A 16,013-nucleotide genomic window follows, 5' to 3' on the forward strand; every position below is an offset into this window, starting at 1 on the left:
ATATCCATTTCATATTTTGGTATGTTTGCAGCATTTTTGTTGTATGTCCATGTAGTTAACTTGCTTATCTTCCTCCTGAGTCATTATTGCTTAATCTTTTATATGGAATTTCACTTTATAAAACAAAGCATAATCTGTTGCTAAAAACTGGTTATTTGTCTTGACTTGTCATTTCAAGACTGAAAAAAAAGTAGCTGGTGACCAAATTATAAATAATTCCTTTTGTGCTTTTGCCATTTCAGAATAAAACTATAATTTACAATTGTGTCATTTATGTCTCCTGCAGTTTCAAAAAAATCAGCAAAGCAAAGATTCTATCTTCTTCCGAGATGGGATTAGGCAAATTGATTTTGTGCTTTCCTATGCTGATGACATAAAGAAAGACGCAGAGTTAAAGGCGGTAAGTGCATTATAAAAGAAATGGGAATAATAAAAAGAAGCACATTTTATAGTTTCACATGGATATCTGCATTGAATTATGTTGTAAAAGTGAAAGGCCCTTAAGTGTTACTGAAACCTTAAACTGAGCGAGATAACTGTAAAGTAGGCAGCCCAAGAATAGACATGTAAAGTCAATGTTATTTTTTGGATATTTTGCGTGCTGACTTCTTTTTCTTCTTCTTCCAAGTATCTGATTCTTTTTATAGCTCACTTTAGTATTAAATGTAACATCCCAAAATTTGAGGTATGTGTCTGAATATAATAATTACCTTTTGTATGATGTTTTCATTTTGGAAATATATGACTAATCTATTCCTCTAGGTATAGCCTTTATATTGTGCTCTATTCCTGATTTTGTCTTATTTGTATTACACATCACTTTATGAGCTTATTTGTTCATGTTTTTACTTGTTTGCTGTCTCCAACACTATAAATTAAGTTTATGGGGCCAAGTACTTTGTCTTGTTTATCGCTATGTACCCAAATCCTAGAACAGTGGTTGGATTATAATGGATGCTCAATAAATACTCAGTATTTGAAATCATAAATCAATCCATTTTTATACACACATTTACTTATATACTTACAAAATAAATGTCATATAAAATAAAAATTAAAAATAAAGATATTATTCCCACAAGACTCTGTACACATACAGATCTGTCCCTTTTTTTCCACCCACTGCCTAGAAAGCCTTCTACCAGGCCTCTGAAATTCATGAACCGTCATCATTTTCATCTCTTCTCTGAACGTTCCTGTAGCAGTCCTCTCAAATGATGATTATTTTACTTTACACAACATTTCCCTAGAGATGGGGTAAATGCTGCTTGCCCTCCTTGTATCTTATTGCTGTGTTCTCCTTCACTTGTCCCTGAAATTCCTGAGCTTTAAATCTCATCAGATTTATTATTATCCTGCGTTGTTTTTGTCATTTATCTGTCTCTGCATCTTCTATTCCTCAACAATTTTAGCTCCTGGATCACTGTCAGTCTTTCCAGCAATCTTTTTAAATCATTGATAGTATCAATTCATACTTAGATGATTATTTTGACACTCTGGCCTCTCTGTTCCTTGAACTCCCTTTTCCAATGATCTTAGCTTCTACTCAGCCATTCACTCATCTAGAACTTGTCATTACTAATAACTGCAACTATTTATAATTTCATTCTGTGTGTGCAACTGTCTGATTACACCTCCCATCTTTCTGATCCACATTCTTCCTCCTTCCACCTCACCAGGACCAGGTAAGAGGCAATCATCTTACTGATCTTTGCTGCTCTTATTCCCCTCTCACTCTTTATTCAGTTTATGTCTCGTGGTCAACAATTGTAATTACTGTGTTACATATCTCATCAAGTCCCTTTCCCCTCTCCTAGTTGTGCTTGACAAAGCAACAACTTTAGTTAAACCCAGCCCCACCTACTACATGCCAGCACACATGCAGAAAGGAAAACTTACAATTTACTGACTGACTTTACCTTACATTCGTGCCCATGGACCTTAACTGGGTCCTTATGCTTTGTGGCAATCATACTTTCCTTCCATATTCTATTGTCTCCCACTTTCTTAGATGACTGTTTTATAATGATTTTTTCTCTCCTCACACCTCCAATACCTCCTCCTATCTTCAAGCTTAGCTGATCACATTTTTCTGCTTCATTGAGAAAACTGAAGCAAGAAGAGAAAACCTATAAATTTCTACCACCACATCTGTCCATCCACCAGGATTTTTGCTTGTGTAAGCTATCTTACTCTCTGTTACCATAGACAAACTATTTATCCTTCTACCTAAAGGCAACTCCTCCACGTGTGCCCTGCATTCTTTTTCTTCTTGCCTACTATTCAGGAGTGCCAAAGACAACCCTCAGGTTTAGGGGTTCATTACAAAGAATCACAGGACTCAGTTTATAGTCATGCTTATGGAGACATTTTATTACAGTGAAATGATAAGAAGCAAAACCAGCAAGGGAAAAAGCTCATGGGATAAAGTCTGGAGGAAACCAGGAGCAAGCTTGTAAGGACTCTTCTCTCAGTAGAATCACAGGATATACACTTACTTACTCCAGCAACAATGTATGAAAACACATGTGAAATATCTATTGGGCAAGCCCATTAAAGTGTACTAGGTTTTTATTAGGGGCTGGTTACCTTGTTGCCTTCAGCCTAGCACATACCAAAATTTCATACTCCCAGAAGGAAAGCAGATATTCAGCATAAATGACACTATTTGGAAAAACAGTATAGGCAAAATGAGTCACTCTTATCAGTTCTGGGAGTGGAGGGAACTCTTCAGAAAAGCAAGTCCCAGACACTAGGAAGCCTTTTGAAAGTTGCCGGCAGGCCTTTCTAAGGATAGGAGTTTAATGCCTGCTTTGTTAACTCATTTCTGTATACCTATTTTGGGATATTGCTCCTAAAGTTAGTTCCTCTTTCTCCTAAATTATATTTGATATTCTTTACTAGGCCATTTTCTTCAATGAACAAATAGGCTGTTAATTTTTCTATATTAAAAAGTTATGAATAAAAACCCTCTTTTTGTCCCAGTTTTCCTATTAGCTACTATTTCTGTATTTTTTTCCTGTTCAATTATATATTAAACTCATTCTTTTCAAGCCTTCATCCCAGCCACTCTGCCCATCTCCTTGTATAAAATCCAGTGGTCAAGCCTCGGCCCTCATCTTACTTGACCTATTAGCAATATTTGACACAGTTGATCCTTCCCTTTTCTATTGTGTATGTTCTTCATGTGGCTTCCAGGACTCCACATTATCTTAGTTTTTTTCTTATTTCACTAGCTGCTCCTTCTCAGTCTTTGCTTCTCCTAAATCTCTTATTATTGACGTGCCTCAGGGCACAGTCCTTAATCCTCACCTTTCCTTAACTTACACTGATGTATTTGATGATTCTGTCTTACTGTTTTAAAATAATATATTTTATGATTTTATATACATTAATCATACAATCCCTGAATTTACTTTTCCAGTCCACATTTCTCTTCCAACTGTGCATAACTAAATGACTATCCTGCATCTCATACCTTCAATAAGGTACTGGCATAACAACAGACACACAGACTAATGAAATAGAATAGAGAATCCAGATTTAAATCTATGCATTTAAAACAAGCTCATCTTTGAAAAGGGGGCCAAGTGCATACAATGGAGAAAAGGTAAGCTTTTCAATAGATGATGCTGATAAAACTGGATAATTATATGTGGAAGAATGATACCAGACGCATAGTTCTTACCATACAAAAGATCAAATCAAAGTGGATTAAAGCTTTGACTATAAGAACTGAAACTTTGAAACTACTAGAAGAAAACACTGGGGAAATGCTCCAGGATGTTGATCTAGACATACTTCTTTGGTTAAGACCAGGCAATTAAAGGAAAAATAGATCACTGGGATTATATCAAGCCAAAAATCTTCTGCACAGCAAAGGAAAAGTGCCCATTATTGGATGACTAGATAAAGAAAACGTGGCAAATACATATAATGGAATATTTTTCAGCCATTAAAAAAATGAAATATTATCATTTGCAGCCATCAGTGGAACTGGAAGCCATTATGTTAAGTGAAATAAGCCAAGCACAGAAAGACAGATGTAATATGTTCTCACTCATGTGTGGGAGGTAAAAATGTGGATCTCAAGATAGAGTAGATTGGTGGCTACCAGAAGCCAGGAAAGGGAAGGGGAAGGAGGGAGATAAAGGGAGAAAAACAGTATAAGTGTATTTATTACTACTGAACTGTACACTTAAAAATGGTAAAGATGATAAATTACATATGTATGTTTTAACTCAATAAAAATGTCTTAAAAATATAAAAATACTTTTTTTTGTCATCAATACATTGCTTTAATAAAGGCTGGGTGGGTGGTTCACACCTGTAATCCCAGTGCTTTGGCAGGCTAAGGCGGGAGGATCAGTTGAGGCCAGGAGTTCAAGGCCAGCCTGGGCAGATAATGACCCAGTCTCTATAAAAAATTTTTTTAAAAAGTATCCAAGTGTGGAGATACCTGCTTGTAGTCCCAGCTACTCAGGAGGCTGGGGAGGATCACTTGAGCCCAGGAGTTTGATGCTATAAGTGGGCTGTGATCATAACACTGTACTCCAGCCTGGGTGACAGAGCAAGATCCTGTCACTGCAAAACAAACAAACAAACAAACAAATGAAAAACTAAGCACCCAAGTGGTTATTTTCAGTAATGACCTATAGTTAAATTTAAGTTTACTTTTTGCTAAGTGAAGCCATTTTGTCCTTCCGGATTAAAAAGTCTTGATGACATATTGGCTTAAAATTCCATTAAATATATAGTTTATTTGAAGAGTATTGATCTTTGTAATAGTGAGTCTTTTCAACTTGGAGCATGTCTCTCTGTTTATAAAGTTTTTTAAATTTACGTTACTCAGTAAAGTTTTGTGCATTTCTTCAGATAGAGGCTCTGCGTATTTCCTGGTGATTATTCCTAGATATACTGCATTTTTGTAGTTGTTGCGAATTATAGCACAAGAGAAAAGCAGTACCTGACATTCAGATGGAGCACTTTTATATACAACCATGGCAGAGGCAGAGAGCCATCCAAAGTCACAACCATTGTGTATTGAATCTGTCAATACTGAGCAAATAAAACAAAAGTGTTCTGCATAATTCTGTTGATTTTTTTTTTTTGTCATAGGAAAGAAGAAAAGAGTTTGAAAAAAATCTCAGAAAAACAGGTCTTGAGTTGGAAATAGAAGATAAAAGGGTAAATGTAGTTGATAATTTATACCAGACTCTTTAAGTGTTGTTTTCTCCTATTCTGGCCTTTGACTGGATAGACTCTGTGTTTGGGGGCAATACAATAGCTCTTTTGGCTACAGATACATGCACTGGGATGATAGGGCCTGTAGTCTTACAGGTAAGTAGATGAGTACTGTGAATATGCGTAATAAATGGACACAGTTTGCATTCAGGATACAAAGAAAAAGAAGATGTGGACTTTTTCACATAACAGTTTCATTTTGAAGTCTGGCTATAATCTGGTCCCCTAAATAATTAACCAGGCTGTCTTGCAGCATAACCTGCTGTCTAAGCCAAGACATTCTTTCTGTTCATGAATATACCATGTTTTCTTTTTAAATTCATTTTTACTGTTTTTTTAGAATTTCCTTCAAATTTGTTTTTAAAGTCCTGTGTAATATCTCACCCTATCTATGAAATTACTAATAGTTTCAGCCTGGGCAACATAGCAAGATCCTGTCTCTACAAAAAATAAAAAATAAAAAATTAGCTGGGCGTTGTGCCTGTTGTCCATCTACTTGAGAGGCTGAAGCAGGAGGATTGCTGGAGCCCAGGAGTTTCATGGTTGTGCTGCTGCACTCCAGCCTTGTCAACAGAGTGAGGCTGTGTCTCAAAAAGAACAGAAAAGAAAAGAAAAGAAAAACTAAAGCATTACTCTCCAGTTCTCCCATTTTCAGTGAACTAATAAATTATTATACCATACAATCCGTAATTTTTCCTATGCAATGAACCTTTATTACCTAAAGTTCTTCCTCTTTGTGTAGGCTAAACAAAGAAGTTGGGTAAGAAGAGTGAGTGCATTTTACAGTCTATATGTATCCCTTATATAACTTAAGTAAAATTTTAAACTTATAGCTAGTTACTAAAAACTTAAGAAATTGCCCAGAACCACATAGGTAATTGTGGATTTAGAGATGAGTATACATTGACCATGAAATATATTTTTAAAAATATTCTTTCTCTGTTTGTGTGTGTCTTTATATGTCTCTTTCTGTCTTTCACATATATACACACATTATATGTATACATATACACATGTTTATGTAACTATAACTATGTTTTGTGAATTTTGTTTTCTCAAAGTTTTGCCTGAAAATTTCAAAAAATTGAAAATACTTTGATGTGTTTGAGATTTTATAAAATATTATTTATTTTATTTAATCAGCTCAATAACAAACTGATCAGTAAGCTTTCTGCTATTTTGCTTTTTTTTTTTTTTTTATGCAGGACTCTGAAGATGGAAGAACTTATTTTGTCAAGATCCATGCCCCTTGGGAGGTATTAGTTACCTATGCTGAAGTCTTGGGAATCAAAATGCCTATTAAGGAGAGTGATATTCCCCGACCTACGCACACTCCTATGAGCTATGTGCTTGGGCCTGTGAGACTCCCAACGAGTGTGAAGTATCCCCATCCTGAATATTTTACTGCCCAATTCAGCAGACATCGGCAGGAGCTCTTCCTCATCGAAGATCAGGCAACCTTCTTTCCATCCTCATCAAGAAACAGAATTGTAGGTAGAGAAGACCTTTGGGCACATCCCTTTGAATACGAGATATATGCTTGTGTGTGCTTTTATACATGTGCAGATGTCATACCATTTCTGCAAGGTGTTTCTGTATAGGATATAAGCATTTGGTGATATTGAAAAGTTTGAAAGTGTAATTAGACCACATAAACCCATTATCCTCCCTAACTCTCAAACTGTTGTTTAAAAATGAGTGGTTGATGGTATGGATGTAGTAAAGGAAGGGATGTTATACAGTATTGGAAAAAGCAATTAATTGAGAGCTAGAGGACTTTGATTTTGTAAGATCTTTGTAAAATGGTTTTACAGTCTTGGAGTTTGGTTTTATACAGTCAGTGCATAGTAAAGGAAATATTTATCATTCCAAATGGAAATAGAATGTTTTAATTTCTTTATATATGGATAGAATTTGAGAAACCTCAAAACTTTTTTTCCTTCATTTAAAACTATTTTCTTTCTTCTAAATAGTATTGTTTTCTCTGCATTTGAAGTCCTAGGATCTTTAAGTTTCCCACTAAAAGCCTCTCTCACAAAGAATCATGGTTTTGTGCCACTGTTTGTGCTTAGACAGGAATAATATCCACTTCATAGGTTACCTAGATAATTAAATTAGTTCAGACATAAAAAGCTTTGAGCAGTGCCTGGCACTATTTTCTTAAAACACTCTCATAATAAGCAGAAGCTGTTGTTGTTCCGCCCACCAGAATGTCAACGAGCAAAATTCCTTGAGCATCCCCCAAAAAAACTGTTGCCATGGCCTTTGCTCTTGATTTGTCTGCTTTTGCTTTCCCTGAACCACTTCCAGCTTTATCTTCAGGATAGCACTGGCAAAGCCATGTTTCATCCCTGTCATAATTCTTCAAAGAAATTCTTAAGGATCTTGATCCTACTTATTTAAAATTTCCATTGAAAACTGCTTTTGTCTACAGGTGAACTGAGTACAACAATTTTCACACCCATTGATTGGAAAGTTTGCTCAACTATAATTTTCCAGTCAGAATGGTGAAACCTGAACCAGTTGAGATATCTGTGGTGTTGGCCTATTATTTGTGCTGTTCGTCTTTGGTCCTCTTCAATTAGGGCATGAACAAGGTGAATTTTTTCCTTGCAAATTGATGTAAACGGTCTGCTGCTGTGGGCTTCATCTTTGACATCATCTCATCCCTTCTTAAAATGAGTTATTCATTTATAAACTGTTGATCTCTTTAGGGGGATTGTCTTCATAAACTTTTGGTAAAGCATCAGTGAGTTCACCATTCTTCCCCCCAAGCTTCACCATAAATTTGATATTTGTTCTTGCTTCAATTTTAGCAGAATTTATGTTGCTCTGATAGCGGCCCTTTTCAAACTAATGTGTCCTTCTTAGTCCCTCAGACTAAATCCTGTTCGGACATGTTATAACAAGTTAGTATGAGTTTAATTTTGTGCATAAAATTTGAAAACCACACATATCCATTTTTCATGAGTCTTTTGAAGACTCCCTTGTACCCTGAGAAAAAGGAGGTGGGGGAAATCACTTTCCCTTTTGACACCAGGGAAAATCTACTTCTTTTACATCTATCCTTACCCCTGCAGTATCTCCCTTTTGTTGTTACTAACAGTTTATGGTGACAAAGACCAGACACACTTCACTTTCTCCAAATTCTCATTCTTCGTTTTATAAATGGTTAGCTGAACTGTTTATCCTCATTGATCCATCAGAATAAGAAGTTGACCTTGACTTGACCAAACTTTAATTAAGCTTCTCTTCTCCCTATAAGAACCTGAACATTGACCTACCCTCAGCCTGAGCCAATATTGTCATGTGTAGCAGCTCCTCCTTAGCATAAAGAAAGATCATCCCTGACAGTTGCTTACTTCTCCCTATGAATGAGATCACTTTTCTGCCCGACCTTTCAGATGTTTGCAGATCTCTGAATCTTTCTATTGCAATAGTCCCTCTCCACCTTTTGCAATAATTTTTTTCAAATAATGTCTTTTCAGGCCTAAATTCAGTTTTTTTTTTCAATTTTACAATACTATACTTTACTTATTATCATAGCTTTATAATACATCTTAATACCTGGTAGTATAAATATTTCCACTTTGTTAACATCCCAAGTCAGAGTTCTTACTTTGGTGAATCTTTCCTAAGGAAATAATTCAAAATATGTAAAACAGGTCATATTTATGACATTATTTATAAAAATTAAAACCACCTTGCATAAATTATGATTTCTTTACCAAGATGGGATATTGAGCTGCTCTTAACATGGATGATGAGTTTAGATGATGATGATTCAAGAACTACAACCATTCCAATCAAAAAGTCTTTGAATGGTAAAATGTAAAAGAAAGGAAAGATTGGGGACTATGTATAAAACAGTGCTGAATAAAAACAAATTTAGCAATTCGAAATACAGAAATTTTGAAGAGTTGCTGGAAGATAAAAAGCAAATGAGATTGAATTCACAGAAATACAAGAACAGAGGACAACAAAGCCCAATTATATTCAGGATAAAACTGATAGAAATATGCAAGTCATTGCAAAGTGGCTGTAGAGATAGGATCACCTTGGCTAATAAATTCAGATATCAGGTAAAAGGCCTTGTAAAAATAATTAATTGAAGAAATATTCAAGACAGTTTGGATAAATATCAATTCTACTCCATATTCCCCCAATTGACCTGTTAGTAGTGACATTAGTCTCCTACTTGAAGCCCTAATTATAGTAGAAATTCTGGCACAAAGAACTAAAGAGGAGGTTTGGACAGGAGAAACAATAAATTATGGTCCGTTCACCTCTTCACCCCATCAAAGGAATGGGGAGCTCTCAGACTCAGAAGCTAAAATATCTGCAAACTCCATATAATCCCACACTCTACATATTCCAGACAACCAAGAGAAGCTTCCTTCTATAATTAGAGCCTGTATCTACATTCAAAGTAGACATTGTTAAATTGTGATTGAAAGGAATGTGGAAAGCGTAAGTTCTGAAATGTGATAATATCTTTTTGTACTTACCTTGTAGGTGTACTATATTCTCTCAAGATGTCCTTTCGGCATAGAAGATGGGAAGAAAAGGTTTGGGATTGAAAGGCTGCTAAACTCTAACACTTATTCATCTGCCTATCCACTCCACGATGTATGTATAGGTTTGATTGTGAAATTTTGAGCTTATTTTCCTCCTGCCATGTTCATTACTGGGAGAGAGAATCTTCCTTTACTTCAAATTGCTTAGTTTTCTCTCCTGGTGGGAAAATCCCCAAAGACTTCCTGGTTCCAAGCTGAGAGCTTTACCAGCTGTGCCGAGATATATACTAAATGTGTCTTTGAAGTTTCAAATGGACACGTATTTTAAAAACTTTTACATTTGCAAATGACTTTTTATTAGAACCCATGTTTTGAACAGGGTTTATCAAAACCCTGTTTTGAAAACAGCAGTCACATTAAAAGAACATTTTAGAACATAATATTTGGAAATTTCTATCTGAGTCCATTAGTTCTTTTCTCATTTATAAAGTTTTGAAGCTGTTAGGAATTTAAATTACATGCATTCACATACTCATTCATCAAATACATGATTGGCTTCAATTATATGTAAAGCATTCTGTTAGCCATTATTGGAACACAACCATGAATCCAAGCTCATAGTCTAGGACTCTCCTAGAAAGAAAGCATGTGTACAATTGCAATATAAACTAAAGCATAAGAATGCTTCAGATGTTATGACAATTGATATTCAGAAGAATTTTTTTGGGGGGCTGGCAAATCATTGTACAAAAACATTGAGTTTAAAAGTTTAATAGATAAGTGACATTTTACATGATTCGCCTGTTGAACCAAACCTGAAAACTTGGCCTTGGAACCAGTACTCAGCCTAATTTCTTAGCCTAATACAATAATTTTGTATTTTTAGTAGAGACGGGGTTTTGCCATGTTGGACAGGCTACAATTGAACTCCTGACCTCAGATGATGGAAACTTTTTGATGAAAACTTTCTCATTTGAATAGCCAGTGTTTAAATTTCACCACCTATTGACAGTAGAAATCCTGTGGCTCAATGTGTATATATTCTACTTTGAGATCATCCCTTGGACATCTATTTTTATTGTTTCTTTTGTTACAGTTTTACTCTTCCATACTTAAAAAGACTTTTTGATGATGTATTCTCTTTGAAAGAAATATAGTTCTCAGTAATAGAAGAAACAAATATTTTAATTGAAACAAGTGGCAGCTAAATAATTCCCCATTTTTTGAACAGTGTTGCTGTAATAGTTCCCAAAAGCCCAAAGCCAAGCTCTTCCTTTTCTAGGACTTGGTCTGTTGTGCTAGTTTTCCTCTGTTAATATTTAATTTTTGTTTTGTTTACTTTTGTTTTTTGAGATGGCGTCTTGCTCTGTTCCCCAGGCTGGTGCGCAGTAGTGCAATCTTGGCTCACTGCAGCCTCCGTCTCCTGGGTTCAAGCAATTCTCCTGCCTCAGCCTCCTGAGTAGCTGGGATTACAGGCACATACCACCACGCCTGGCTAATTTTTGTATTTTTCATAGAGAAAGGGTTTTGCTATGTTGGCCAGGCTGTAATTGAACTCCTGACTTCAGATGATATGCCCTCCTCAGCCTCCCAAAGTGTTGAGATTACAGGCATGAGCCACTGCAACTGGCCAATATGCAGTATTTATTCAGTAGTATGAGAATTTACTCTAGGTCAGTTCAACACTGATTAGTTTTTTTTTTTTTTTTTTCCTTTATGTGTTTCCTGTAAGAGTAGAAGAAATTTTCCAAAATGAGTCACCATTTTCAACAGGAGTGTCAATTTAGTAACTTAAGTATCAGAAAAAACAAACAGCCTCTTCTTTTATTCAACAGCCCTTGAACACATATATAGTACCTAATCACTGAGGATTGGTTCCAGAACCAATCCCCTGACCCTTGGATACCAAAATCCCCGCATGATCAAGTTTATTATATAAAATATAGTAGTATTTGCATATAGCCTACACACATTCTTCAACATACTTTAATTCATCTTAGATTATTTATAATACCCAATGCAATATAAATGTAAATAGTTGTTATGCTGTGTCTTTTTAAAATTTTTTTTTACTGCTGTCTAAAAATATTTACAATCTTCTTTTGGATAGATTTGTGGATACAGAACCTGCAGATACAGAGGGCCCACTGTCACATTTTTTTTTTCCTGGGGCAAAGAAACTCTTAGGAGATTATAGATTCTAAATAATAACATGGACATTTGGTAAAGCAGAGATCTAAATAGGTTAATAAACACTTTGCACTGCATTCTGTGCCAATCTTTCTTCACAAAAGGGCTCATTCTTTTTTCTAAAGATTTTGAGTTTTTTTTTCAATTAATTTTTAGGGCATTAATTCTATCCTTACAATGCCATATCATAAAGCCAAACTAATGTCTTCAGTCATCAGCAGTTTTAAACTATACATGTAGCCTTTCAGTAGAGTTATATAGGCTCATTGGAAATGCAATGTCACTGAGCTGTCACTAGAGATAGCTATAACTTACTGTTGATTTTACTTTTTAATCTTTCTTTTCTTCTGAATGCAACATTAGGTACTGGATTTTCCCTTATGTGCTCTACAGAATCATTTTTCAAAATACCCACATAGGCTGCTTTTTTGGTTGTTTAATTTCTTAAGATTCAGTTGAATTACCTCAGAAGAAGAAAAAAGTTGGAATCTTGGTGATGCAAAATTTAACGCCTTTTCATATATATATTTTCACATGTGCTAAATTTTAAACTGGATATCTATTCAGTGCTGCCTTCAGCAGTTCATTTGTCTACGGTAAAAACAGAATGTCTTAAACAGCCACAGTGTACACAATACTTTGCTAGGCCATGAAAATATATAAATAATATCAGTCGGTATCTAACAATGGGAGAAGAGCTTATGCATGAAGCAATACTGAGCCCCTTAAATGCTAAAGGTTTTTGTAATATTTTAAGTTCTTTGGCAAGTGGCTATGAGAAAGGACAGAACAGGAATCTCTTCCCGTAATAGCAGTATGACCTTGGATTCATTGCTTAACGTTCCTTGAGGTTTAATTTTTTCATCTATAAAAAAAAGTGTGGCCGGGCGCGGTGGCTCAAGCCTGTAATCCCAGCACTTTGGGAGGCCGAGACAGGCGGAGGTCAGGAGATCGAGACCATCCTGGCTAATACGGTGAAACCCCGTCTCTACTAAAAAATACAAAAAACTAGCCGGGCGACGAGGCGGGCGCCTGTAGTCCCAGCTACTCGGGAGGCTGAGACAGGAGAATGGCGTGAACCCGGGAGGCGGAGCTTGCAGTGAGCTGAGAGCCGGCCACTGCACTCCAGCCTGGGCGGCAGAGCAAGACTCCGTCTCAAAAAAAAAAAAAAAAAAAAAAAAAAGTGTTAGCCCATTTCTAACGTCCTATCTAGTTATATAGTGATATGGCTCTCTGGGCCTGGAATATTATACTAGGATTTGAGCAGAGAAGAAAGGGCATTCCATGTGAAAGAATAGCTTGAGTAAAGCCAAAGTCTTACACTTTTACTTGTATTTTGAGATAGCTTTGTGTGATAATTTAATAAATAAATATTATTATAGTTTGTGAAATAATTTCATATCAATTGAATATGAAATCTAAAAGTAAAAGAAAACATACCCTTGTTTACTAACCTTCTTAGAACAGCAGTGTTTATTTACTTCACCTTTGTCTTTTGCTTCATCTTTTATGTACCCTCCTCTTGAATATCTGCAGGGTCAATATTGGAAGCCATCAGAACCTCCCAATCCCACCAATGAAAGATACATACTTCACCAGAATTGGGCTCGATTTTCCTATTTCTACAAGGAGCAGCCATTAGACTTGATTAAGTAAGTTTCATACATAGGATCAGACCAATTAAAACTTGATAATGTGATTTTTATTCACGATGGCATAATATTCTGTTTTATTTAACTACTATTTTCACCCACTACATTTCACAGCTTCTTGGTTTCATATCTACACTATCAATTAGCAATTCATTTAGGAGAATGTTGTTGCTAAATTAATGAAAGACAACAGAGATAGTATAGTGGTTAAGAGGTTAGACCTCAGCATTTAACTAGGCTGAATTCCAATCCAAGTTCTGCCTCTTGAAAGTTATATGAATTTGGTCAATTTACTTAAACATTATGAAAATAGGAATAACAATATTACTACTTTTTAGCATGGTAGTTATAATATCTATACTATCTGTAAAATGGGAATAGCAATATTACTACTTTTTAGCATAGGGACTAGCACTTAGTGTTTAATACATATTAGTTTTTGTTTCTCCTGAAGTCCAGAAATTTGGAACATAAGACAAAGGTTGTGTATTGATGTTTGTGTGTGTGCTCTCAGTGAGCTGTGACGACATTTGTTCTATGACCTCAATCCTTTAGACAGTTTCATTAGCTAAGCAAGAAGACTATGGTTGCAGGTTATTGCTTTAAAGCATAGCAATACTGTAAGCATTAGGAGACTTCTATGATTTTATTCAATGAGCTATTAGATTAGAGATCTCTTGCTACTATAGGCAGTGTTTTTTACTTGGTGATTTATACTTGCATTGCTATGCTTACACAGCATCACAGTATCTGTTTCATGAGACTGATTTGAATGGATCCATCCAAATCAATTGAAATGTTATCTCAACAGTACGTTTAAGTGAAACTAGAGGACACATTTTGAAAAATCAATGCCAGTTAGTCAGTTTATAAACTGGGGCTTTTAATAAATCATGCAAACTCCTTCTTGAATGGTTATTTTAACTGTTTTGAATAATAATCATTTAATACTTTAAGTTATAAAACTAAAATATTTATCAAAACCATTCAAATAATTAAGAGATTAACAAAGTTTTAAGTGAAATTCTACCTTCATCAAACTCCACAAAAATAACTAGACTTGATTTGGATAATATTGATTTAGTCCTATTTTTGTTTTTATGTATAAAAAAGCACAGAAACATTTTTTTTTTCTGAGAGCAATGGCATCTTTCTCTTCTCTTTCATGCTAAGATCTTTCTGTATTCACTAAATAGTATATTACTGATATCCTTCTATGAATACACAAAGATCTGTCTGATACTATTTAGTGGAACACAGAATACCTTATTATAAATTTTTCATAATTCATTTATTGGTTTTTCTATTGAAAAACATTAGGCTGTCCCAATTTTTTAATATAATTTCAACTTTTAAATTTTAGATTCGGTGGTATACATGCATGTTTTTTATGTGGATATATTGCATGATGCTAATGTTTGGGTTGCAGATCCTGCCACCCGAGTAGTGAGCATAGTAACAAATAGGGAGTTTTTTAACCCACACCCCTCTCCCACACTACCTCCTCTAGTAGTCACCAGTGTATATTGTAGTCATCCTTATGTCTATGTGTCTTCAATATTTAGCTCCTGCTTACAAGTGGGAACATGCACCATTTGGTTTTCTGTTCTCTTATTAATTTGCTTAGGATAATGGCCTCCAGCTGCATGCATGTTGTTGCAAAGGACATAATTTTATTGTTTTTGACAGTTGTGTAGTATTCCTTGGTTTATATATACCACATTTTATTTATTTACTCCACCATTAAAGGGCACCTAGGTTGATACCATGTCTTTGCTATTGTGAATAGTGCTGCGATGGACATATGGGTGCATGTGTCTTTTTGGTAGAACAATTTATATTGCTTTGAGTATATACCCAGTAATGAGATTGTTGGGTCAAATGATAGCTCTGTTTTAAGTTCTTTGCAGAAGCTCCAAACTGTTTTCCACTGTGGCTGAATTAATTTTCATTCACATCAACAGTGTATAAATGTTCTCTTTTCTCCACAATCTCACCAGCATCTGATATTTCTTGACTTTTTAATAATAGCCATTCTGACTGGTATGAGATGGTATCTAATTGCAGTTTTGATTTGCATTTCTCTGGATTAGTGATGATGAGCATTTTTTATATGTTTGTTGGCTGCTTGTATGTCTTTTGAGAAGTGTCTCTTCATGTCTTTTGTCAATTTTTTAATGTGGTTATTTGGATATTGCTTGTTGATTTGTTCAAGTTCCTCGTAGATTCTGGATATTAGACTTTTGTTGGATGTGTAGTTTGTGAATGTTTTGTCCTATACTGTAGATTGTCTACTCTATTGATAGTTTCTTTTGTTGTGCAGAAGCTCTTCAGTTTAATTAGGTCCCACTTGTCAATTTTTTTGTTGTTGTTGCAATTACTTTTGGTGACTTAGCCAAAAATTATTTAC

At 35.2% G+C, this 16,013-nt stretch overlaps 1 protein-coding gene across 2 annotated transcripts in view; it reads left to right on the forward strand.

The window, feature by feature from the left end:
- The window catches only part of ANO5 (anoctamin 5), a 104,479-nt gene that overhangs the window by 33,577 nt on the left and 54,889 nt on the right, over positions 1-16,013 (forward strand). For both annotated transcript variants that reach the window (XM_030917150.1, XM_030917151.1), the window contains exons 5-9: positions 287-400; positions 5,119-5,187; positions 6,450-6,734; positions 9,760-9,873; positions 13,488-13,603. In XM_030917150.1, the coding sequence (XP_030773010.1) occupies positions 287-400; positions 5,119-5,187; positions 6,450-6,734; positions 9,760-9,873; positions 13,488-13,603 (698 nt within the window). The remainder of the gene's footprint in view (positions 1-286; positions 401-5,118; positions 5,188-6,449; positions 6,735-9,759; positions 9,874-13,487; positions 13,604-16,013) is intronic.

This window comes from Rhinopithecus roxellana, chromosome 15 (assembly GCF_007565055.1).
Source record: "Rhinopithecus roxellana isolate Shanxi Qingling chromosome 15, ASM756505v1, whole genome shotgun sequence".
Classification (NCBI taxonomy): domain Eukaryota; kingdom Metazoa; phylum Chordata; class Mammalia; order Primates; family Cercopithecidae; genus Rhinopithecus; species Rhinopithecus roxellana.